We start from the raw sequence: 26685 nt of genomic DNA, 5'->3' as shown, positions 1-26685 counted from the left end.
CAGATATTAGTAACATCTTCATCTGTATCATTATTCTCTAGAGGACTTTCACAGGTGCCCATAATATATACATCTGTATGTCTTGCCTCTGTGTAAGGATGGCAGCTGTGCAGTACAACAGCTGGTGCTCTAGACCCGACGTCAAGAAGACCCGAGCTCGAGTTCAGCTTTAGGTGCCTGCTAGCTGTGCCACATTGGACGAGAGACTTCATCTCTCAGCCTCAGTTTCCTCTTGTAAAACAGGTCTTACCTCACACGGTTGTTTTAAAGATCAACTTAAGTAATACATATAAAGTGTTTTATGAGCCTTAAAATATTCTTTAAACGTTAATTTTGTTATTTAATAATAGTAGTAGCATCTATAATACTATATGATACTAATATTGTCTAGTAGAGTATCTAATAGTACTAAAATTATCATCATTATTATCATTATTGTTATTATTATCATTATTCTCTTGGGCAGCTAATAAAGGTTGTGAATTGAAAGGTTCTGGCTGAGAAATTTTCCAGTGATAAACTGTGGAAGGCTTAGAGAAAAGAATGGCCAATAAGGCCAAGGGGAAACACTTCTGAGCCCTCGGTCCTTTACAGGTCTGGAAGCTGGCTCCCATTCGGGCGGGGGCCATGGCTCTTGGGTGCCTTCGCTGGAGCGCTGGGCCCAGAAGACTAGACTTGCAACCTGGGCTTAGTCAGCTGTGTGACTGGGCACTTCTAAGCTCTGCTTTGCCTCCATTTCCCCAGCTATGGCAGGGGAGCTGCTCCCTTTTTGAGTCACTGTAAAGCTCCAGTGAGAACATATCTGTAAAGCATTCTCCCCAAGTGCCTGATCCCGCATGGGTGCGAGCTAGGTATTGTTGGGTATTATTAGAGAACAGCTTTGCCTCCAGAAATAGATTCTGAAACAAGCAGGATCCCAGCCATTGGCCTGTTGGCACCCGCCAAGGACAAAGATAGCACCTGGCAAGTAACTGCATTTGGTCGGGCCTTGGGGTCCTCCTCTGAGCGCCTGGAGAACACTTAACTCTCTTGATAACTACCCGGGAAAACAGAGATGCTCAGCGTCCTTCACACATCCCCAGACGAGCATGAACGCTGCTCTTCAAACAACACCAGGAGATCAGGAGAAGGAGACCAGGCAGGGAGCCCTCCAAGAGGCACAAAGCCAGTGTCATCTCTGATAAGGGTCAGCATCCATCCGGCCCTCATTGGGGGACAAAGCCAACTTCCAAGTTGGTGCCATGAAAGTCAGAGGAGTCGGGCCAGGGCCAAAGTAGACATAAAAGGGAGGAACTGAGGCAGAGGATGGAACCTGGCTCCAGTCCAAGACCAAGTTCATAGTCTCAGATCAAAGGGATACTAAAAAGGGCAAGAAACCAAGAGCCCATCTAGAATTTAAGCAAGGCAGTAGCCGTAGCATTCAAAGTGCAGAAAGGATGATGCCAAACAAGAGCCACATCCAAGAATACTAGAGGGAAAAGAGCCTGATTCTCTTACAAAGTCACAATCCAGGGGAAATGAGGAAACATGAGAAAATTTCTAATACAGTTTTAAAATGCCATGACTTAAGACTAGCCCAACTACACAATAAATATGAGTCTTGGACAAAAAATGTATCACCCAACAAGGACCCCAGTAGTGGATATTGGAAACAAGGGGTGATATCGCTTTAAAAATTAAGTTGGAGCTCTTAAAATTTTTTTGGATAGAGTCTTAAATAGATGACAAAACACCTGACCCAAGCAGCAGATACCCTGAAACAAAATGGAACCAAGAGACCTCAATGGTTCAATGAGGCAAAGACAAACCTAGCCTAAAGAGTAGAAAAATATATTTGAGAGATCTACCAAAATCAACCTGGGAAACAGCTGGTGAGATATAATTTAATAGTAATCTCTTTGAAAACTCTGAGCAAACAATTTAAGTGTCATTTTTGAAGGAGTTATACAGAGCTATTCGAAACAGGGGAAATGAATTAATTAAATAAAATTTTCCAAGTTAAAAAAAAAGAAACAGGGGAAAGTGAAAACAGAAGGAATCCACTAAACATCAAGAAAAATGATTAAGCTGACCTTTTCTTCTTTCCTAACACCAGACTTTTTCTAAAATGCCCCCAAATGGTTAACTTCCCCCACTTCCCACTCCGCTTTTAAGCTCTCTTTTGTTCAATGTATTCCTCCATTTAATTGTAAGCTTCCTAAGGGCAGGGACTTGCCTTTCTTTTTGCTTATTTTTGTAATCCTAGCTGTTAACATGGTGCTTGTCACACAAGAAATGATTAATAAATGCTTATTGACAGGTCTTGGGGGTAAAAGATCTGAGAGCAACAAAGAGGGTCAGAGACAAAATCCAGAGCTTCTGTTCTTCCCTTCCTTCAAAAATTGTGCAAATAGCTCAAATGAAATCGTTTGGAATCCCAGGAATCAGATCGGGACCACACAAGAATATCCAGCAAGGGCTTAAAGAAGACACATCTTGAAGTACCTTTGATTTCTTTGTCATTATTTCTTCTGGTAGCCTTGCAGACCTTTCATGGAATATTTCTGAAGACAGCTGTGCCCCTTTAGGACTTTTCATATTGGCATTTTAAATGGTGATCATATTCAATAATTTTTTGTTGATAACATTGCTTACTCTGTTATATCTAATCCACCATTACCTTCTTCCATAACACTGATAATAAGACTTATAAGGGGAAGGGAATAAGCATTTATGTAGTGCCCGCTGTATTCTAGGTATTGTGATGAGCCCCTTTACAAATATTATTTCTTCTGATACTCACAACAATTCTGGGAGGGAGGTGCTGTTATTATCCCTGTTTTATACTTGAGGAAAGCAAGGCAAACAGTGAGACTTGCCTAAGGCCACAAAGATAGTGTGTGAGGCTGGATTTCATCTGTTTTCCTGAATTTAGGCTCAGCATGGTATCTGCTGCTATACCAGCTGCCTATAGATGTCTAAAAGAAATAGTTCTTCAAAAGGAAAAGAGAAAGGAATCATTGGATTTAAGAACCTTCAATTACATTATCATCGAGTCATTTATAATACTTGTCTTCCTACCCCACCATTTTAATGGCTGTGTGATCTCCATGATGTGGATATCCTCTCCCTCACCACCCAATCTTCGTAGCCCTCATTGATGTCCTCTCATCCTTTGCCCCAGGTTTCTAGTCAACATTCGGGTGGGAAGAGGGTTCTTCCTCAAGTTCTTCAGATACCCTAAGCACACCAGTGGAACTCCGCGTTCATCAGTCAACATTTGTACGCACAGCATATTTAGCCCTTCTTTTTACATCATGATGAAATCCTTTCCACTATTTCCTCCATGTAAATTCTTGTTGGTGGAATTTTGCACTCAGTTCGTGTCCACCATGCACTTTTCCATTGCCCTTTGGCAGCTTCGGTTTCTGACACGTTACTGAAAAAGAAAAATCTTTTGAACTTTTAGCAGATCATTAAGTACCAATTCTGAACTCATTCTTCAAACCTTCCCTAAATGAAACAGACTTTCATCATTTGGGAAAGAATCTGAGATGGTGACTAGATGTTAGTTTTGTTCTTATTGTGGACTTGTTCTTTGACTCGGAGAAAAATCCAATGTGTACAACTGTGATTTATAAAGGCTAAATTGGAGATAATCTCTGAGGACAAGAGGACTGGGAAAGGCTTCTCTCAAAGACCAAAAAGAAGGCTGGCAATCGGTATTGATGGAAGTCTATACCTGTCACAGCCTCTCAAAATATTAAAGTAAAATGACCACTGAGTCACCAAAAGAGTCTTTAAAATTTTTTGAACTATTTGTGAACTGTTACATAAATGGAGTTCAATATTGAAGTGGCTATGGCTCAGCTACCTTTAGAAAACACTATGGATGTTAACCAGAACTTTTTAATACCATAGAATAGATGTTGTAATAATAAGAGTACTACCTTTCTACAACTGGTTAGCCTAGCAATGGTCTATTTTCTTTGGAAAAGTAAAGAATTCTCCCTGTTCCTATTCAGTTCATAGTGATTATATAAACATAAGTGGAGAATTTTGGAGCCACTATTGCTGTACTCTTGGCCTAACTCATTGGAGATGAGATAATTACACGTTGTTCAAGTAATTTTTATTGGAATATATCAGACATTATATTTATATGCCCCAAAGTAAAATGCACATGTAATATATATATATATATATATACATATATATACACATAAAGATATTTATATTTGTATCTATGGGAAGTAAAAATCATCTTCTTTGGTTATAATTCGCATCACTAATGTCATAGAAATAAAGACCAAAACAAAAACAAAACACTCTTGGCTTTAGGAGTCTTTTTCTTAACGGGTAATGGGAAACTCTCTCTTAGTTCTATTATAATGAACATTCATTTCAAATTAGTGGGGATAGAAATATATGAGATGACTCCTGTGTGCCTACAGTATAGCTACACATTCCCAAAGATACAGCAATTCAACTGGTCATTTTCAGCATTAAGGACATTAGACTCATATCATGGGGCACGTAGCAATTAGGAGCTAATCCTCCCCTTACAGTCAACATTGAGGGATACCTATTAAAGAAATAATGGAAAATCTCACTGGTACCATTCAGTCTCTGATTCGATTGCAGCAGAAACTTGACAACAGTAACCAAATTTGTTTTTCCAGACTCTGTGATCAGTAACAGACTCCCTCTAAATATGTCTATTAGTCATCAAATCATTCTGTCCTGAAAATACTTCCACAAGGAAAACAACAAGACATTATTCTTAATTAAATTCCTCAACTTTGACTAACATTCTCATGACTGCACAATACATAACAAATTCAGCATTTTCTTATTTGACTTTGAGACAAAATGTATGGTTTAGCTTCACTTCTCATCCACTCACTCAGGCCATTATATGACTCTCTAAATATATTACATTCATGTATGTAAAAAGACTATTTAATATATGATCTTAACGTGGAGCATTTTGAACATATTTAAGAATGAGAGTGATTGAATTATTCTTATTAAAAGCCTTTAATTATAATAAAAGAATCATCAAAATACATTTACATTATTATTTTTATGTATAATTTGCTATTGTTGTTCAATAAGTCATTTTAGACTCTTAGTGATGTCATTTGGGGTTTTCGTGGCAAAGATACTAGAGTGTTTGCCCTTTCCTTCTCCAGCTTATTATATATACAAAGAAACTGAGGCAAATGGAGTTGAGTGACTTACCCAGGGTCATACAGCTAGTAGGGGTCTTAGGGCAGATATCAACTCAGATCTTCCTGACTCTAGGTCCACAGTGCTCTTTCCATTGAGATACCTAGCAGCCCTAAATAATTTTTTGCCATATCTTCAATGTAGACTGGATATAAACTAAAATAACTTTCATTGGTTTTCTGATATCCTCAAAATCTTTCATGGAAAAGGATAATATTTAAGGTTTGTTAAAATATCTGTTTGAGCATTACATATAATTAATAGTAATATATATTAATATAATTTACAAATCATATTTAAAACATTGAAAGAAATATTAAGCATATATGCATACCTGGATATAGATAAAACATATACATGAAATTCAAGAAAATTTAAATATTGCCTTTTGCTAGGATTATTCTTCTGTTTCTGGCAAAGGCTGTCAGAGCCTTTAAACCAATCATCCATTTTCTCCACGAGGACTTCCTACCCAAAAAAAGTCTTTTTACCCAATGGATCAAAACAAAAAAAGAAAGGTTTTTTCTCCCTAAAACCATAGGTAGAAAGCCCAGAAAAAAAGGTCCAATCCACATTGCCAATGTTGGCTGGTTCTTTCAAAACTGCCATCATTATTTAAATTTATTGGGATCCTTAGTTCCTGGAGTGCCCTATTTTAATCTTTGCCCTAGAGCAGCACTTCCAGGTTAACACCAGGAGAAGGTAGAGAGAGACACTCTTCTCAAGAGTTCTAGGGGTTGTCCAGCATCTTGGACTTTCCCAATTTGACCTCACAAACCCGTCCTGGTATTGTTCCCATTAGCAGGCTTCCAGTAAAACATGAACAATGGGATCAACTAAGATCAGATATTAAGAATTATTGTCATTAAACAGTCCTTGAAATAGCCCAGTGTGCAGTCTTCCACTAACACACAGAGTGCTTGGCATAGAGTAAGAATTCCATAAATACTCGTTGACTGAGTGACCGCATCCATTGGGAGACCGAGCACAAACTTAAGGCAGATAATAGTGAGGCACCCAGACAGGAAAACTCAGTCCTGAGACAACTTAAAACTCTGGAACAACAGGCCCTTGAAATCCTCTTTCTTCATTGAGTCCTTACTGTAGACGATTAGCAGAAGTACCTCTTTCTTATTTCATAGTCAGCTTTCTTCTTTGCTGCCACAGCTCTTAATCCTTAAAGCTTTTTCTACCTTCATGATTATGTCTGTAATCATATATTTGGAAGATCTGTCTTTGCTCCCTCAATTCTGCCTTGGGCTCTCTCCAACTGACTCTCTAGAACAGTGGTTCTGCTGCTGGATGGCTTGGCAGTGACAGAGGGAGGAAGGAGAGGGGCAGGTGAGGAAATCCCCTTGCCCCTCAAAAGATAAAGAGCTGAATATTCCTTTCTGTTAGCTCTCTTTCTCTTTCCAAATTCAATTGAATCTAATATATCTTTTCATTAAACTCCAGTGGCTCCCTATTGCCTCTAGTAATCTTCTCCTCCTTTTCCAGTCTTCTTAGATCTTTCTCCCTGAAAGGTACTCTTCCATCCACTGAAATTGGACTTCTAGCTATTCTATGAACAAGACACTCCATCTCTCAGTTCCAGACCTTCCTTCTGGTTATCCTTCCATCCTGGAAGGCTCTCCTTCCTCTACTCCAACTTCTGGCCTCCCTGATTCCCAATTAAAATTCCAGCTTCTAGAGGAAGCCTTCTCAACCCCCTCTTAATTCCAGCATTTTCCTTGTTTTAGTTACTTCTGATTTATCCTGTATATATCTTGCTTTGTATATTTTTGTTTGCATGATTCCTGCTCCATTATATTGTGAATTCATTGTGAGCAAGGACTGCCTTTTGCATCTTTTTGTGTCCTTGGTGCTTTGCAGAATGCCTGGCACATAGTAGGCCCTTAATTGTTGATTTTAAGGGTCATCCAGGGATACTTCCAATGACTTTGATTCCTTCACACTCATTCAAGGGACTATTCCCACCTCTGAATTGGGGTTAACCTGGCTTCATTTTTACTGCCAGCTTAATACCTCATTATCTTCAGTGTCCTTTCTGTGATTAAGTCCTTGGCTTTCAAGGAACAATTCCTTGGCAGCAGGATTGTTTGGAGGTCTATCCTTGCTTGAATTCTATTTAGTGAAAGATGGATTTCTTCAAGCATTATGATGAACTTTGTACATTTTACATACTTTCTGTTTTAATAACTTAATGCTTAGTTTCTTAAATGATCTTTGATATCTTTTGAATTTGGAGAGATGCTTATAAAATAGATTGTTTGGAAACTTTAATAGGATACTAGCATAGAATGTTTTGTTTTGTTTTTTTTTTTGGTAACCTGGTAGTTGTGTATATGGTGCATATGTGGTTTCCCCTGTGGTTATAGAAACTAGGATAGAACTTTTACTTAATTGTTTTTTTTTTAATAAAGTTAACGTGTAGGCAGTGATGGATGGTTTTTAAATGTCTGAATTCTGAACACGAACTTTAAAACTTACACTGAGCTCTTCAGAGAACCAGAAGCCACACAGATCGGAACCAGCAAACAATTTTAAAGTTCTCTTAGTAGAACCCAGTACACAGAATGTAGAACTATGGCCCTCGTTCTAACTATCCTGATCATTTTGTTAATGAGGTTCTTGGTCATGCCCCGTTTGTTAGAGTAGTGTAGAAGCCCGCTAGTCCAGGGGCACTGCTAGTATTTGTTTTATGCCACAGAAATGGAAGTACCTGTGAAAGTTATGCCCTGCTGCCTCCACATCACCTCACTTGACAGTTCCGAATCTCCAGGACTGGGAGAGACTCTGTGGTGCATAGAGGCACGTCTTTGTTCTCTTAATCTCTCTCTGATGACGGCTGTATCCAAATGCTCCTTCCCGGCTTCTCTCTGTGTCTCCATCAGTCGCCTTTTTAAGGTGACAGACATCTATTATGGGAATAACTTTTCTTGGCTGGAGCAAAATATTAGTGGGGGCTGGAAATGGCTTTTTAGTCCTAGAAGGGAAGGTGTGGGAAGGCCCTGTGGCCCGGTGGTGGGGTGGGGGTGGAGAAAGAGGCAGAGATCACCAGCCCCGGCAGGCAGTCCTCGCTGGGCTGGGCTACAGCTTCTGAAAGTATTCATGTATTAAGCAGCCTCAACAGGGATTTGCTGAGGACAAATGCTGTAATGTGTTAGTCATCCATTATCTGCTTCTATTTTTGCAGGTCCCGAATGATGAATGACGTTGGTTTGTATGAGATCCCTCACAGCCTCTGTTATTGTGGATTGAGAAGTCACCTGCCCGTCTAAACGGAACGCCGAGCCAAAGCTTCCGAGGGAGTTCCAGCCCCAGGACTACCTCTGCTTCTGCTTCCTGACTGGAAAAAAGTCCCGCGTACCCTCGCCACGAAGGGTCTCTTCCAGCAGCTTTTTTTGCAGCTCAGGATAGAGACAAGCCAGCATCGTCTGCCTTCCTGAGCTCCCGCGTCACCTCCCGAGACAGATGGTTGGTCCAGCGCCGTGGGGGATGCCTGCAGAGCACACGATAATGAAGTCGTGAATTGCTCCAGCCACTGCTGCCTAATTGCTGGGATCACACCCCGTAGAGCTGCTCTGCCCTTTCTCCACTGCTCTCCTCGGGCCGGGAACAGCAGGGTGGACATGGCTGGCCTCGTTAATAACCTGCTAATACTGTTCCTCGGTTTGCAGAGCAGCTGTTTGGCTTTCCGAAGCCCCCTGTCTGTCTTTAAGAGGTGGGTCTTTCAGCGGGCTGTTTATGACGGGTTTGTGCATGCCATTTAAAGGTGCCTCCGCTTTTTCAGACGGGAGTCTTAGAAGCTCGGGCCAGCTCAATACTATTCACAGAAACGGGCTTGATTGGGGAGGGGGGGGGTGTAACTTCTCGGAAACTAGGCTGAAGCCGTGGCATGGCATGGCAGCCAGCTTGCCTGTTTCTCAAAACTCCAATGAGAAGTTTTCCAATAGAGCTCTCCGGAAACCACGTTCCAGCTGTCTGAACTTCAGCACTCCCGTGTTGGCACATCCTCACCTTGTTGGACTTTGGTGGAGGCTGAGTAGGAAAAGGCTGGGAGCTCCAGGGGCTCCCCAAAACCCTGAGCTGGAGACACGCTTCTGATAATGACCCTGCTGGAATATTTATGTATTCACCCAGCTCCATGTCACTCAGTGCTCCCCCTGTATCCCTTAGAACTCTGCTTGGCACTGAGAACAGGGTTCGCTCTGGTTCCTGATAGCTGCTCTAGAACAACCTTGGAACCACCCCTTGATGGCAAACATTGACTGCGATGTAGTTACTATCCTTCAGTTGAGGAAACTAGCAAATCTTCGATTGTTTAGCTTAGCAGACGTCATTTCCCGAAAAACAGCCTCCAATTCCCATTTTGAATTGTATTTTCAAGAGCAGGCAGGCGTTAAATAGATTTCATTTGGCTATTTTTAAATTTTGTGTGGACTTTAAGTTCTAAAGTCATTGGGGGGGGGGGGGTTAAAGACTAATTCCATGGCCAGGAAATTTAGTGCTTTTATTTTGTCTAAACACACTAGACTAATCTAGAAGGATTGATAACAAGCAAGGACAAATGCCATTTTTCTTACTGAATTCCAGCTCCGCTGTATTCAAGGGTCTTAAAACTATGTATCCCTTTTAAGGTATAAAGAAAGCACTCGATCATTTTCCAATGAATGCCTTGGTACTTCCAGACCGATAATCCCTATTGACTCCTCGGATTTTGCATTGGACATCCGCATGCCTGGGGTTACTCCAAAGCAGGTAAGAGAACTGGATTCTATTTCCCATTTGTTATATGTACGCTTAATGACTAGAGCTGAGAAACTTTAGCTACCCTCAGGGCTGCCTTGAAAATGAAGCTTTCTGCTATTTCTTTTTCTTCCCTGAGGAGCTGAGGCTCTTTAGAGGGCTACAAAGATGGAATATTCTGGTTGGTTCGTGGGGGGAGGAAGGAGGAAGGCTGGGAATGGCACTTCAGTGGAGATGACAACTAGATAGTGGTTTCCTTTGTAATTTTCCTGAGATGATCTTTGTGTATATAAATGGAACCAAGAAAATGTCTTCTTTGTGATTCTCCAAGGAGTAATATTCTTTATTGGATATGGATTAAGCTATGAAAAATTAGTCTCATAAAGTGAAATGATATCCAGCAGCTGTACTCAAAGATTACTGCCTAAAATAGCCTGTTCCAACCACAAGTTGGAAAGTTGATTTTTAAGGAAAAGAAACTATTTTATGCTTCCAAAAGTTACCAAAATGATTCTAACAGGTGCCTTACTATATGTTCCCTTTAGTACAGGTGGTTTGCTCTTCCAGATCTGTGGCAATGGAGTGATAGCCGAGCCCAGAAATATGAATAAAAAGCACCTGAGTAAAACGAGGGGAGTTCTTTTTCTTCCCAGGTAGATGCAATGAGCTTGACTCCAGTACTGTGGGGTTTTGCAGGGTGCTTCATTAAGCACAAAAGGCCCGGATTAATGATGTTTTGCAGTTAGGCAGTAGAGAGGGGATTTATGTATGTCATTAAAAGATAGTACCTTCCTTTTGAAGGGCTGCAGAAGCAGGAAAAGGACAGTGTTGTTGAACTGCAGTAGATGACTCATTGTTGCAGGGAGCTTTTTTTTTTTTTAATGAAAAATAAAAAGATTGGGGGGTGTTTTTTTTTTAAGGCAGCATCCAAGAACCCTAGGAACTAGGTGTGGGTCTTTGGGAAGGGAGGCTTCAGATTGACTCGTTTGAGGAAGGCTAACTTGTTGACCTAATGAGCTATTGATAACTGTTTGGATTCGCCCTGTAAAAATACCTCCTTTCTGAAAATATCTATATATTTCTATTTTCCTTGATTTATTGGTCTCTTAAATTTGAATTTCCTAAGAGCCATATTGGCAGTCTTTAGCTCAGAAAACTATAGTAAAAAGAGAAAAAGAGGAGAAAATGAGAAATTTCACTCCTATCATTGTAAACTTTGAGTAAAAATACTTATTTTCATGTTGTTTAAAATGTGATAAACTTACTTAAATATTGTTAAAATTCGCTCCTTACTTTAGAAATTTTTTATTTGCCAGAAGGACCTTAAGTCATAGAAGAGACTTTTTTATTCATAATAATTGTTTTTCTTTTTTTCTCATTACAATACATTAAAAATGACTTTGTCCAAGAAGCATGGGGCAATTAGATAACAAAAATTCCCAGGTGATCCATTTAAGAGAATCTCATAAAATAAAATGTGTTTATTAATTTTGTGATTTAAACCATAATATATTTTGTGATTATCAAAATAATAATAATCAAATATTTATTTTAATATCATTAATCATCTGTTATTTTTACATTACATATTTTAAATACCATATCTAATAACAACATTAATTTATAGAGTACCAATAGTATCTGATTTTACACTCCATGGAATGTTTAATATACATTTTCTTATTTGAGTCTCACAATAATGCTATTATGTAGTCACAACAGGTTTTATTTCAGATGAGAAAGTTGAAGTTGAGGTGAAGTAATTTGCCAATTGCCATATGATTAGTATGTCAAAAGAATGACTTGAACTCAGGTTTTCCTGACTTTAATTCCAACACTCTATCCATGAATCATAGCTGCTGTAGTATATGTATATTTGTAAACTTTAAAGTACAATATAATTGCAAGTTGTTATCACAGACATATATTGGATATATTATATATCTACTATTTGGCTTCTATACTATGGCCTCCCGTGTGTGTGTGTGTGTGTGTGTGTGTGTGTGTGTGTGTGTAATACATACATGAATATATCTAATGAACACAGAGAAAAATAGGTATATGTATATTTATTTATATATATGTTATATAATTTAAACTTTTACCATCCATCTTAGAATCAATACTCTATATTGGCTATGAGGCAGAAGAGGGATGAAGGCTAGGCAATGGAAGTTAAGTGACTTGCCTAGGGTCACACGGCTAGGTGGTATCTGAGGCCACATTTGAATTTAGAACCTCCTGTCTCTAGGTCTGAGCCACCTAGCTGCCCCATATATATTTTGATTAAAAAAAAAAAAAACTCTTTGTATCTTGTCTTGAACAATTCAGTGACTATGCTGTGGCTCCCCTGGAGTAGTTCAGATGTGGATACTGAATGAATTACTCTCTTCTTCTTTCTGGTTATCTTTCCCTTGATGTTCATGTTAGATGACATACTTCTGGGCCAACTTTACATATGAGAACAAATCTGAGCACTGAATAGTCCAGCAAGATCCCCAGTATAGTTTCAGTATTTCTAGGAGATTTTGATAGGCACAGCCAATTAGTCTATGAGAATTATTAAGTGCCTACTATGTGTCAGGCACTGTACGAAGCATGGACAGAGGAGATACTACACAGTCTTATAGAGCTCACAGATTAATGGAAGGAAGAGAATGCCAATAACTCTGTTTAAATTGGAGATACTCAGAAGGAAGGAAGAAAGGGATGGGAAAAGCTTTCTGTAGAAGGTGGGACTTTAGCTGAGTCTTAAAGGAGGCCAGAGAAGGGAGACAGTGCCAGGCATGGGAGAAAGCCAGTAAAAATCAAGTTAGGACATGGCAAGTCTTGTTCAAGGAGCAACAAGGAGGTAAACGTCACTGGATCAAATAATTGATGGTAAGGTGTAAGAAAAGAAACATAGGAAGGACCAAGTTATAAAGAGCTTTGAAAACCCAACAGAGGATTTTATATTTGATCCTGGAGGTAATAGGGAGCCACTGATGTTAATGAAAATAGTTGGTAGACATATGTTCAGTCTATCTTTTTGAAAGATCAATTTGAGAAATGAGTGGAGGACACAAGAAGTATAGTCTCTATTTCTATTTAAGAGATAGCAAAAGGAACATTACAGAAGGGAAAACATCAAGGAACGATGAAGTCAAAAGGGATGATAAGGAGGAATCCAATGGTAGAAGAGAATTTTTAAAGTAGATAAATGAAAAGGAAAGAAGTAAAGAAATATATAGAGAAAAGGAAGGACCACTGAAAGTCCCTTATATTGGTGCAGCCTTTTAGAGTTTACAGAAAATTGTCACATTCATTTGTCCTTTACTAGTGTAGTAAATAATAATAAGGGTGGTATGTTTGATGGGTGATTGATACTAAAGATCAGGCAATTATCTTATTTCTTCTCTGTTTTCCCTCCTCCCACTAGACCTCCCTTCCTCCCTCCCCCCACCTTCTTCTTCTTTCTAAATCACTCAGGGTGAGTTAATGATGTTTCAAATGAAATAGTCTTTTTCTTTACCTTAAGTCAGGGTTTATTTGGGAAGACAGGAAAAGAGAATGGAGGTAAGAGGGTTGGGGATTTCCCTAACACTGCAGTGAGCCTTAGGTTTGGAGGATATTGGGATAGAGTTCAAATTGAAAGAAATGTCTTTCATCAACAGAGCAAGTCAGAGAGATATCTGGACTATTGTCCTTCTGTCTTCTGCCTTCAGAGTCACCAAGCCACTCCTTCCCTGATACAAGGCAACAAGGAATAACCAGAGTTCAGTCAGCAGTTGGCTTTGCCCCCAACTGTTTTTCCAGTAACATTTCAAAATGGAACCTCTCATTTGACTGACAGGTCACCACTCAGCCACTGCTTCTGCCTTTTGCATGCTCCCCAATTCCTCTCTTCCACAATCCTCCCTTTTCATCTTGGAAAAAATGCAACTAGTATTTTTTAATGATACTTACCTTTTAGATATTTATTTTGTTATATTTCTAACTATCTAATTCTTAACCCTGCACCATATTCAATATTCCTTTACCCTCCCAGAATAACAAATCCTAATCTTAATTTAGTTATCCTGTCTAGTTCTAGGCTAAGTTTGGGTATAGAAAAATGATTTAGGTAATAGGGATTTTACATGAACATGGGTTTTTAATGTAATAACAACTCATGTAATAGTTTTAAACAATTTCAACAGTATTTTGAATATGTAACTGTCTTATCTCCTAATGTCTATAAATTCAACTAAGTAAAATTTTCGATTACTAACAATTGCTAACCTAAAATCATAGTGTAATCTAACTTCTATATTTAAGTAGTTTTTATGTCTGTCCCTACTTCCCTAAGACTTGGAACACATTTTTCTAAACTCTACCTATAGTTTAGTTACTAGAACATTAATAAATTATTCTAATATAGTTAGTTTGTTAGTATACTAGTTTTCACATATGTCATAAGTTGTATCTATACAGATTTACATATGTGCAAATATAATACATTGTTCTTGATTTCTGTGCAAATTCATGCAGATAAGAAGTTCCTCTGTTTGAATTTTCCACAGAAATTTATATTTCAGTGTGAATTTTGTATTTTGCCACTATGCATGTGTTGTATATTTAACCATTCCATGAGATTTCTTCTTACATTGTATTTCTGTGTAGCATGTGTATGTATATATGTGATGTTAACATGTATGTCACACTCTTACATAACCTCATGATCACAAGTCCAAACTTTTCAAAGTCCTTCTTTCTTTTGATGTTGATTGCAGAAAACTGTCTGTCTTGATCTCTCATTGTCTGGTCAGCATGCCACTTTTTGTCTGTTGTTGTTCTTGATGGTAGTCCTGTGTTCTTTAATTCAGGAACATACTGGAACCATCAGGAACATACTGGAACAATTGGGAACATGCATGCATGTAAGGTTTTTACATGTGCATGTATGTAAGATTGGAATTTTCATTGTGCATGGAAGTAAGCTATGAATTTTTCTTGAGTGCTTGTCAGAATTCATTATTTATTCTTCATGAGTGCAAGCAAGCTTTACATGTGATCATCTTCATGAGTGGGTGTATGCAGTATAGTATAAGTTCTTAGATTATGTTAATATAAATTTGAAGTTTTCTTATCTTTTGATGTTAGAATTTTTCACAAGGAGATTTATTGTATGCTGTCTTTTAGATATGTCTTAGAGATAAAATTTGGATATAATGTATTTCATATAATGTATTTCATAGAGTAATGTTTTCATTTGAAATAACTTTGTTACTTTCTTTGCTGTTACTATAGTTGTTATTGGTAGAGACTTGTACAGATTATGTAGAGACTTTTCTTTGTAGTTAATTTTTTAAATGCATATTTTCCTTCTATCTGTTTTACTGGCTATTTTTCTTTCTGGAGCTGTTCTATTTGCTTTCCGGTTATCATTTTAACATGTACAATGCTTTCTTGTCTGTACTTTCTGTTGATACATACTCTCGTGTGTGCTTTCCTTTCATAGGCGTTCATTCACAAGGACTATTATTGATTTTGATTATTGCTAGGCTATTCCTGTTGCTGCTTATGACTAGGACTTTTTTGTTTATCAGATGTCATTTGTATGTATCTTCATTGATGACATGACCACATTGTTGTTTCTTGTGAGGTATCTGAAACTATGAGATAATATTTTCATGGTATATCCTCCCTCTCTCCCTTCCCCTGGTAGAGATTGTTTTAGGATGAAGGTTGAGAGATATGGATAACCTGTTTCAGTTCTCATCTATAACTTGGTGTTAAAATATTTTATAACAAATTCATCCAGTGAAAATAGATGCTTCAATAGCATTCTAGATGTTTGTATTTGTCATAGTTATGAAGTTGGAGTTTTATGCTAAAAGATTAGGAGTTTTTTCTTGTTGTGATTGAATTATTTAGTTGTTCTTTTGTCAGAATATCTCTTTTTCTTCTTATACCTGAAACTAGTCTTCATTCTCATAAGGTTTTGCATTGTATGTTACCCTATGGAACTCCAACTAATCTTGTTTTTTTTTTCTTACTGCATGAATGGTATTTGTCATGTTTTTTGAAGTTAGAGAATAGATGTGAAATTGTATATCTATCTCCTCCTCCACTTCTTTAATATGTTCCTTGAAATCCTCCTTCCCATTCAAAATCAGTATCTGTACAAGCCATGTAATTCAATTTCTCTATAAAGTAATCTTCATTATCAACTCCTAATCTAGTATAAAGTTCCTCCAATGGTATACAACTTATTCTGAACCCAAAGATCATCTCATCATCATCATCATCATCATATTGATAAGATTTTGATTGTACTGGTTTCAGGTATTTGGTTTTCTCATTTGTGTCCCATACATCCCCTTCTTTGTCCACTTCCTCATAAAGCTTATAAAATTGGTAAGGTATTTGTTCTGCATCATCTTGGTCCATTATTATTACACCATCTGGTTTTCCTTCTGACTCTGTTTCTGATTCTGAATCACTGAATTCTGTAATCCTTATGTTATTCATTGGATTTTGTTCAGTGTCATGTAAACTTGTGTCAGATGTTGTTAACTCTGGCTTTGTGTTTTGATCTAGTTCTATGTCACCAACTTTTATATTTCCCAAATCAATTTCTGGTTGTTTCTCATTGATAGGCCTTAGATTCTTCTTTTGAGGTGATATATTTGATGTTATGGGGTTCACTTCTTCTTGCAGATATGCAATGTTGTTGCTAAAATTCACAGGTTCTACTCTATCATCAGCCTGAAGGTTTTGTCTATCTTCCTGTTCTGGGAATAAGTGTAGTACATCAGCATTTTCCCCTGCATCAGTAGGATGTGTGCCTTCATTCTTTCCCACATTACTCTATACATATGTTTCTGGTTGTGTAGCTAAAGGGTTTGTTGCTACTGAGTCACTGTTCATTTTTTTGCTACCCTCTGCCAGCTGTATGGTTGAATCAACTAAATCTTTTGATTTAAATAATTTCCTATGAGATTTTCATTTGAGGTTGATAGTACTATATCCTCTACTACATTGGACAATGAATTTAAGTTATACCTATTGTTTATCTCATATAAGTTTATTTGGCCAGACTCCCCTCTGCCACTTAGAATGTTGGTTTCAAGTCTGCCATTTGAATCCTTGGGTGTTCTTTCAGTTACTAAGTCTTTCATTCCATTCCTCTTTTCAAATTTAACTGGTATTTTAACTCCATTACTTTGAATATGATTATTATTTTCAAATGTAATGTCAGCTTCAAGTTCAGGAAATCAGTCATTGCAAGATGGAAAGTTTCAGCTTTAGGATTCAGATCAGATGTTTTTTCTAAGGACATCTGTGCCTTACAGCTATTTGAAGAATTAACTGAGTTTTGTGGGATGTTATTATGCAAATCTATGAATGATTTCAAAGTATTTACTTCACCATTAACAATAACCTCTTTGGTAACAGTAAATTTGTGCTTTGATTTTCTGTTACAGTTATTTTGCTGCAGGGAATTGAAATTTTGTTTTTCTGTATCTCTCACTAACTCCTGCTTGAGTTTATGTGACTTTTTCTGACTTTCTTTTACAAAGTCCAATCCCTGTGCCCAATCTGCACTGAAAAAAGTTCTCAAGGAATGTTTTGACTTGATTTGTACTTTTCCCACATGTGGTTACTATACAGTTTTTTTCTAAGTCTCTTATTTCTGTGTTATTTGAGAAATGATGTCTAATTTCTGCATCAAGCTGTTTTACTTGTCTCTGCCTGACATGTGATCTTTTGCTTGGTTTGCATTTCTCATCACTCACAGATTTAATTTCTTGTACTAACTTTTCACTGTTTCTTATCTTTTTCCTCTTAATTTTAACAGCAGTATGTCTTTCACTATTTTCTCTATCTCCATGTACCAAACTACATATATTATAATCCTCACTTCATAATTCTCTCCTAACCATGTCTGAATATTTGGGTTTAGCTTCTGATTTAATAGAATTTTTCATTTCTTATAAATCCGTTGCCTGTTGAGTGGATTTCAGTTTACAATGATTAAAACAAGTAGGGTTTTCCTTCTGCTTTTGTGCTCTTATTGTTACTAACTTCATATTTCTTTTTTAGAAAACAGTCGTTGATCAGGTGTCCTATCTTATGGCAGAAAAAAACATTGCCTAGTCTCTCTCTGCACTGTTCTTGGCTTATAAACAGGTTTTGTGTATGTCCTAATAGTATTCACCTTTTTGATTTCCTCAATCTCCTTTTCTCTTCAATTTTTCTGTGATTCTTCTAATTTTTCCTATAAATCTTGCACCTGTTTACTTTGCTCTGTATGATTATCACGAATATAAGTTGCCATATCACGTAATTCAATTAAACTCACTGTGTCATATTTTGTAAAATAATGTCTGAAAAAGTTCTTTAAGTGTGGTGTGCAACCTTTCAAAAACTGTCTCTGTACATGAGATGTAGATTCTTCTGTGTTTGCCTCTAAGCCCATTATAGATTCAGCCATTTCAGAGAGGCAATCAATAAAGGAAGCTGGATGTTCCCCTTTATTCTGCACCAATTTGTCAAATCTTGAACCATGCATTTGGTTTAGAACAACACATCTTAATGGCTTGGAGCAAGTCTTCCCTACATTTCCTCAACTATGCTATGCTGATGGGATTAGAAAAATCAAAGTCTTCCCTTTGCTCCTCTGTGGGCCAACTTGTCAGATTGTTTTCTGACCTAGTCTTTTCAATGAATTGATGATGCTCATGGGGGTTAAAAAGTTCTGACATAAGAAATTCCACATCCTGGAAACTCAGTTCAAAAATTCGGAAAGCACATTTAAGTTCTTTCTGAGTTTTATAAGGCTGGTCGATAAATTTTGGGATCCTTTTCTTCAGGGAATCTAACTCCTGGGTAGTAAATTGTCTGTGAAACTTTGAATGTAACACACCAGCTGTACTTGATATCTTGGTAACATCTTTCAGTGGATAAATTTTCTCAGGTTCACTAGTTGTCTTAGTGTCCTTGTCACTGTCATTTCCTTGTGTATTAGACTTTGATTTCTTGACCTCTCTGTCTTTCTCTTTGGGTGCACTATCTGCCTGACCATTTTCCTTATCCTTAATCTGATCTAGCCCCTTTTCCTTGAGAAATTCTTCAAACATATTCTTAACCAGAGGCTCTAGGTTTGTATCCACTACCATTATCTTTGCTGTATGTTTGTGAATCATAAATCTGTAGGTGTTAAGATAGGTCAGTGTCTGTATAGCAGCCATGGAAATGATGTAGATCTGTGTCAAAATCTGCCAGAGAACAGTTTCTTTTTGGAATGGCAACTGGAGTATGAACATAGTGGTATTGCTAATGTATTCCACTGAATCTACTATCATGTTAGTCATCTTGCTGTATAAAATGTTATAGATCCAATAGCCTGTAATGACTACCCCACACAACTACCCCACAGATCACTCCTTTGAACATCTTTGCTGTTATTTTAGGGATTGTGAAGTTCAGTCAGTCTGGGTGCCAAATTGTAGTAAATAATAAGAAGGGGGTATATTTAATTGGTGATAGATAACTAAAGTTCAGATAATTATCTTATTTCTTCTTTCTTTTCCTCCTCCCTTCCTCCCTTTGCCTCCCTCTTCCAGCCTCCCTCAGCTTCCCTCCCCCTTCCTTCTTCTTTCTAAATCACTCAGGGTGAGTTAATGATGTTTCAAATGAAATAGTCTTTTTCTTTACCTTAAGTCAGGGTTTATTTGGAAAGACAGGAAAAGAGAATGGAGGTAAGAGGGTTGGGGATTTCCCTAACACTGCAGTGAGCCTTAGGTTTGGAGGATATTGGGATAGAGTTCAAATTGAAAGAAATGTCTTTCATCAACAGAGCAAGTCAGAGAGATATCTGGACTATTGTCCTTCTGTCTTCTGCCTTCAGAGTCACCAAGCCACTCCTTCCCTGATACAAGACAACAAGGAATAACCAGAGTTCAGTCAGCAGTTGGCTTTGCCCCCAACTGTTTTTCCAGTAACATTCCAAAATGGAACCTCTCATTTGACTGACAGGTCAGACTCAGCCACTGCTTCTGCCTTTTGCAAGCTCCCCAAATCCTCTCTTCCACACAAGAACCCTCTTAGGAATGTACAGAAAGAATTATTATCTTCTTTGTTTTACAAATTAAAAAGCTGAAGCCTTTGGAGGTTAATGGTCTTGCCCAAGGCTATATAGCTCTAAGTGATTACCCAGACTTGGTATTTAGACCTTTTGACTTCTAGTCTAGTGCTTTTCCTACAACACAGGGAAAATTCTAAAGAAAAGGCTGGGGAAAACTACTGAGTAGGAAAACTAAGAAAGAAGGGCATGAATAGTAAAAAGAAGAGAAAATAGACTTGGGGGAGCTTAGGTTGTTGGAAGGGATTTAGTCAATCACTGGGAGAGAATGAGTAGTAGGTACTATTGGAGGATGAAGGTGTGGATGGGGTGTCATAGTATTAAAGTATTTATGATCAATTTAGTGACAATGTGGTGGATTGACTATCCCAGATTCTAGAAGGCACTCTCCTACAGAGAAGTTAGCAATTAGAGGATGTAACTTCAACTCCCTAGAATTTAGTTTCTTCATATGTACATTAAGGAGATTAGATTAAAAAAAGCAAGTAAAGTCTCTTTTCTACCTTCTATTTTACAATTCTATGTGCTCCCACTTAAATGACTCCCACTTAAATAAATCCCTGGAAAAAAGGGGGAAAGTTCATTGTCTAATGAAGAGTACTCCTGTGATAAAATTAGTCCCATCCTTTTTCTTTCTAGTCTCCTATAGATTTTTGTAATCTCTCCCTTCTCAGGGAAGTTATTCCTCTTTAAAACACAATTATCATCACAATTGGAAAAGGATATCTACAACATAAGAAGAAAAGAAAATGGAAGAAAGAGAATGCCAATATCTGTTCAAATTGGAGATAATCTCAGAAGGATAATCTCTGAAGACTCTGTGGTGTAGATCTTTGAAGTACATAACATATGATATAGCCTGTACATAATATATATGAGTTTAAAAATCGATAGAACATTAAAGCTGTAAAGGATTTTAGAAATCTTTTAGTTCAATCCATTCATTCTATGGATATAGACTAAAGAAATTAAGTTATTTTTTCACTCAACATCTAAGAGTAAAGAAAAAAGTCATATGGAAATGAAAATTTCTCTTTTCTCCTCTCTTTTTTCAACTCTAATTAGTTTTTATAAAAATGCTTCAATAATATCAGCAGACAAATAATGTTAGTTTTTTAAGATTCACATTCTCAAGTACCATTCTGTAGCATCTGTCTACAAAGTTAGATAGACATGGTTCATGATTTCTACACCAAGTCTGAAATATTTTCATATTTCTATTCCAAGCTGAAGTTATGAGAGCATTGATAATTAATGATTTATGTGATGATATTTCTAAGAGAGCTCTTAATAAAAAATTATAGTTCACACTTAAGTAAAACTCTTAGATATACAAAGTATATTATCTACAACAGCTTTTGAAATAGATAATGCAAATATTAAAATCATCTACATTTTATAGATGATAAGCCTAAGATTCAGATAAATAAAACGATTTTATCTACAGCCACTCAATGGAGACATGTTGGAACTCTTCACTATATCATGTTTATTTACATCTGTGTTCCAAGGTACTAGGGGATCAGTAACAGGACTGACTCTAGGAAAGGTTTTGAAGTAGTCTTTGTCTTTCAAGTTTCTCATCATTTTATTTTCTCCCTCTATCCCTCCCTCAGTCCCTCCCTCTCTCTCTCTCTCTCTCTCTCTCTCTCTCTCTCTCTCTCTCTCTCTCTCTCTCTCTTTCTCTCTCTCTCTCTCTCTCTCTCTCTCTCTCTCTCTCTCTCTCTCTCTCCCTCTCTCTCTCTCTCTCAGTCTCTCTCTCTGTTTCTCTCTCTCTCCCTCTCTCTCTCCCTCTCCCTCTCTCTCTCTGTTTCTCTCTCTCCCCCTCTTTCTCTCCCCCCCTCTCTCTCAGTTCCCCTCAAACCCCGCCTCCCCTCTCTATTTCTCTCCAACCACTACTCCTTTGCTCAGGATCCAAATCCAATGTGAATCCAAGTACTTCAATCCAATTCTTTCATAGCCAGTTGTATCACATAAATAATTACTTAAATTTCCATACATGTGCAGTAGCTCATAGAAACTGATAAGTGAGGCATCTCATTACTAAATTCAGCATTATAGTCCAATATGTTTATTACTTGTAATGGCACAAGCAACATACAAAGAAAGTTAAAGTTCTTAACAGATGGGGATAAGTAAGAATGCACAGATACAAATGATATTTGGGGAATTGTGAAAGATAACTGGAATATATCAATGAAAGGGTACTCTGATGCTTACCTGGATCTGTGATTCATTTAGTAATCTCATTAGGGTTAGTACTTACTTCATCCATACTCTTTCGTCCTGTTCTACTGTTGTCGAGGTCCTCTCATGATTTTTCTCCTGGAGAGAAAACCAACATGCCAATAGGTTCCCTTTGCTTTTCTTAAATGTGTGGATAATAGTGGCACAACCAAACTACATGTTAATTAGACCTCAATATATTGGTCTATACCTTCTTTTATGAATATCAAACACACTGATGATGTCTTTGACATTAACTCCATAAAATTCCTATTTGCAGGGTATTGAAGCCAACTCATGTCCATGATGCACCTATCTATATTGTTTTGGGGAAGCCACAATTTAAATGCTTTAACATGATGATGATGATGATGATTAATGCTTCACAGTATATTGCTTTGTTGGAAGAATATTGATACTAAAAGATCAATCTTTGTTTCAGGGAGATGCTAGGGATTCTTGAAAGTATAATTTTCCACAGGATCCAATCTGTTTTCCATCTACTGGTCAATTCTACACCTAGTTCATTATCTGTTTGCCCATTCTTTCATGAATCCATTGAATGAATGAACTCTCTAGGTCCTCTACCCATCTTTATAATATAGTCTGGACAATGGGTATTCTTCATTTACTTGGCTTTCCAGTGTGGATCAAAATCTTTTGAGTGATCATGAATCCCATTTAAGAAGCTCTTCAGTGTTCTAGGACTTAATACAACTAGTGGGATATTACCTGCACCATCATTATTCTCCATTACTGTTCAATTTGGACTTGTGATTGATATCCTACAAGATGGTAGAAACTTCTTTGAGGTAGCCTTCACCTTTAACTTAACTCAGTTGCTTTCTTTTCTCAGGAATCTTCTATAATTTTGACATGTAAATGGCCAGTGCCTTGTGGGAAAAGAGCAATTAGACAGTGTATTGCTTGACTGAATCAAATGTGGGGTGTTTTTGTCATCAAAAATAATAACCAGAGTAATATCTTATAGTCTACAGTCCTTTTAAAGGTGTGACTGTAAAAAAAAAAACTTTTACTTTCTATTTTAGAATCAATAGTATGTATTGGTTTCAAGGCAAAAGAGTGGTAAGGACTAGTCAGTGAGAGTTAAGTGACTTGCCCAGGGTCACACAGCTAGGAAGTGTCTGAGGCCAGATTTGAACTCTAGGCCTGGTTCTCAATTCACTGAGTTACCCAGCTGCCCCCAAGTTGTGACTTTCAAAATGTGATCTGCTATGGTATAACATTTACCAAAAGCTGCCAAATGTTTCTTTTCTTTTCTTCCTACGTGCATTAAGAAGGCATTATTTGATAGAGTAGTGTAGATTATTATAGTGTAGATAAAATAGCATGATAGTATATAATATACCTATAATAGTATAGCATATATTCCTAAAAGTTTAGTTGGAAAAGTATACATTTTAGCTCAGTAGTCCATATTCTGTCAGCCATTTTTATTTTGGTGATGATAAGGTTCAGATTTTCACAAGCATTTGGTATACTTCCCTTTTGAAGATTTCTTTACAATTGTTTCCTCAAAGTCCTCAAAATTATGTCGCCTCTAGTACAGACCTATTCTGTATATATCCAGTCCATTTTTATATGGTGTTTTTTTCTATTCCTCATATGGCAAAGACAAAGATATTAGAGTAAAAATGTGATGGATTCAATGCTATTGTTAGTGAAAAGAGCTTCCTCTAAAATATTTGCACCCCTGTTTTTAATCTGCCACTTTCATCCTTAAATGTACTTAAGATGACTTCACTTAGAAGTCCTAACAATATCCATTGCTTCAGCTACTGATCATATTTCAGCCTTGAGTTCATTTAAATAGGTTGAGTTGAAGGTACCTCAATGGTCTGCTATTTCTCACCAAGGGTTGTCCTCTTTTGATATTGATTTTGATTTTTGCTATAACAACTCAATAGTCTCACTGTATACGGACAACTAATTCTGAAATGACTCCCATATCCATAATCAGCTATTAGCTATCTATTAGAGTCTCTTTCATTATATAAAAAAAATTTTTATAAACCCTTACCTTCCATCTTGGAATCAATAGTGTGTATTGGTTCCAAAGCAGAATAGTAGTGAAGGCTAGGCAATGGGTGTCAAGTGATTTGGCCAGGGTCACACAGCTGGGAAGTGGCTGAAGCCAGATTTGAACTAGGACCTCCTGTCTCTAGGCTTGACTATGCATCCACTGAGCCACCCAGCTGCCCCCTCTCTTTCCTTATTTATGATGTTATATTATGAGTAGAGAATAAGGAGATATTTCTCATTAGGTTAAAAATGTGAAAGGTTGTAGAAGGTATAGTATAGTTCTTCCTTATGTTTCAGTAAATATCTAAAACAGGCACCAAATTCAATAATGATCAAGAAATCAAAGAGAAACAGCTTCCTGTTATAGCTGAGAACTGCACAAAAGGACTGTCAAAAGTCTGCGAGCATGGGAGAAGGGTCTCTCCAAAAACCCATCATGAACTTGGGTTAATAGGCTAAGCCAGTGATGGAGATTCTCCAGCAACACCTGAAACCTATTACTCTGGCTGGTACTACTACAGACCCATCTAAAGACCTCAGTGCTCTGATCTAAGATGGTTCAATGGATCCTAAAGTCTGCCATTGTTCTTAATGCTGACAAACCAGAGGAGGTAGAAGCTTGTGCAGGAGACGAATTTGGGTTACTACCAGAGAGAGCTTGATCACTTCATCCAAGAGTGGGGGGAAAGAAAAAGCGGGATAGAAGCCGACCGACACAAAGTTTCAATCCAAGAATACAGGCTGGAGATAGGACTAAAAAGAAGAAAATTCCCAACACAATGAGAAAATAATATGATTCAGAAGATGACCTAGATAAATTCCTTAATTTTGTTGTGGAGCTTTTAGGAGTGTGGTGAAGCATATGGGCCCTTTCTCAGAGTAATGCTTTAATTAGTGGAGGAAAATGCTTAGTTTCTAGTTAGAAGTTACAGAAAATGAAAAATGTAATTTCTTTTTCCCATTCAAGTTCTTAGCCCCCCTAAAATCTCCCAGAGACTCCTGAAGGGTCTGTAGGCCCCAGGTTAAGATATCTTCCCTTAAATACAAGCCCAGAAAAAGGAACCAGTGGCAAAAACCCACAAGTCATGTCTTGGGATGTAGTAGGGAGGATTTGGCCTTCCTACTTGGACTCCAAGAGTGGCTGGAAGAGATGAAATGAGACTTTTTCTTTTCTTTTTTTTTAATGACAAAACCAACAACAAAATGAAAATATAAGTGAAATAAGAGTTCTAGAAGAAAGAACTAGAAGGAATGTAAATAGTTTAGGACTGAAGATAGAAAACCTTACACAAGTATCAGACTCTGAAAATTAAAATGAAACAAATAGAACTCAGTGAAAGAAGAGAGAAAGAGAAATATGAAAGCAAAATCAAAAGAATTTTTTAAATGGAAGAAAAGCTAAAGTATCAACTCCCCAAGCCAGTGGACCTATAAAACAGATCATAAGAGAATCTTTGGATTCATTAACACCATGTTGTATCACCTTTCCCCTAATAAAAGACCTTTATGCTATTTTTCAAGAAATCATAAATGAAAACTCCACAGATTTATTAGAGGACAAAGCAAAAAATGAAAATAATTCATTGGCCACCTCCTTAAAAAATATTTGAAACTCCTATGCCCATCATTGCCAACATCTATAGCTTTGAGCAATAAAAAAAAAGATACTGCAATCAATAAAAGAGTATATATAAAAGCACAGTATCTCATAAGAGTATATATTGCAGTACACTAAGATGGGGAGAGCTTGGGATATAACAAACCAAAAGACAAAAGATAAAAAGGCTTATGACCAATAATAACTTGCACTGAAGAACTATATAATTCCACAGAGGAAAAGATGGATCTTTAATAGAATCAAAGCATTTTTGATCAAAAGAATGGAGCTGAATAGATCCTTTAAAATGCAAACTTAGGAGGCAAGATAAACTTAGAAAGGTAAATAGAGATGAACCATTAGAAAGGGCTAAATGATGCTGAAATACTTATATTCTAATGAGAGTCTAAGAAGATAAATATTCCTTCAGAATCCCACTGTCTTCAAGATGAGTTAAAATGTTAAATACAAAGAAGGCTACAAGGGTAAGTTTGTGGTTTTCTAATCTTAAGGGAGGAAAAATGTAATGGACATATATTAGGGAAGAAATGAAGAAGAGGGAAGAATTTCCAATTTTTCATGGTTAGGGTATACAAAGAGAGTATTCAAATATGAAGGTAGGTATAGGGACAGGTGAGAGAGGAGTATATTAGGGAGCACCTAAACTTCAGTTTCAAAGAATAGATCATAAAACAAAAATTAAAAGAAGAGAAAGAAAATATAATAACCAGTCATTGATGTGTCAGGGTTT

At 37.2% G+C, this 26685-nt stretch overlaps 1 protein-coding gene across 20 annotated transcripts in view; it reads left to right on the top strand.

Moving 5' to 3' along the window:
- The window catches only part of PAM (peptidylglycine alpha-amidating monooxygenase), a 393336-nt gene that overhangs the window by 155951 nt on the left and 210700 nt on the right, over positions 1-26685 (top strand). For all 20 annotated transcript variants that reach the window (XM_001380031.4, XM_056824985.1, XM_056824993.1 and 17 more), the window contains 2 exons: positions 8408-8935; positions 9852-9972. In XM_001380031.4, coding sequence (XP_001380068.1) covers positions 8844-8935; positions 9852-9972 — 213 coding nt within the window. In that variant the 5' untranslated portion in view covers positions 8408-8843. The remainder of the gene's footprint in view (positions 1-8407; positions 8936-9851; positions 9973-26685) is intronic.

Source organism: Monodelphis domestica, chromosome 3 (assembly GCF_027887165.1).
Source record: "Monodelphis domestica isolate mMonDom1 chromosome 3, mMonDom1.pri, whole genome shotgun sequence".
NCBI classification, from domain to species: Eukaryota; Metazoa; Chordata; class Mammalia; order Didelphimorphia; family Didelphidae; genus Monodelphis; species Monodelphis domestica.
The sequence above is the reverse complement of the archived record's forward strand: the minus strand, read 5'-3'. Positions and strand labels throughout refer to the sequence as shown.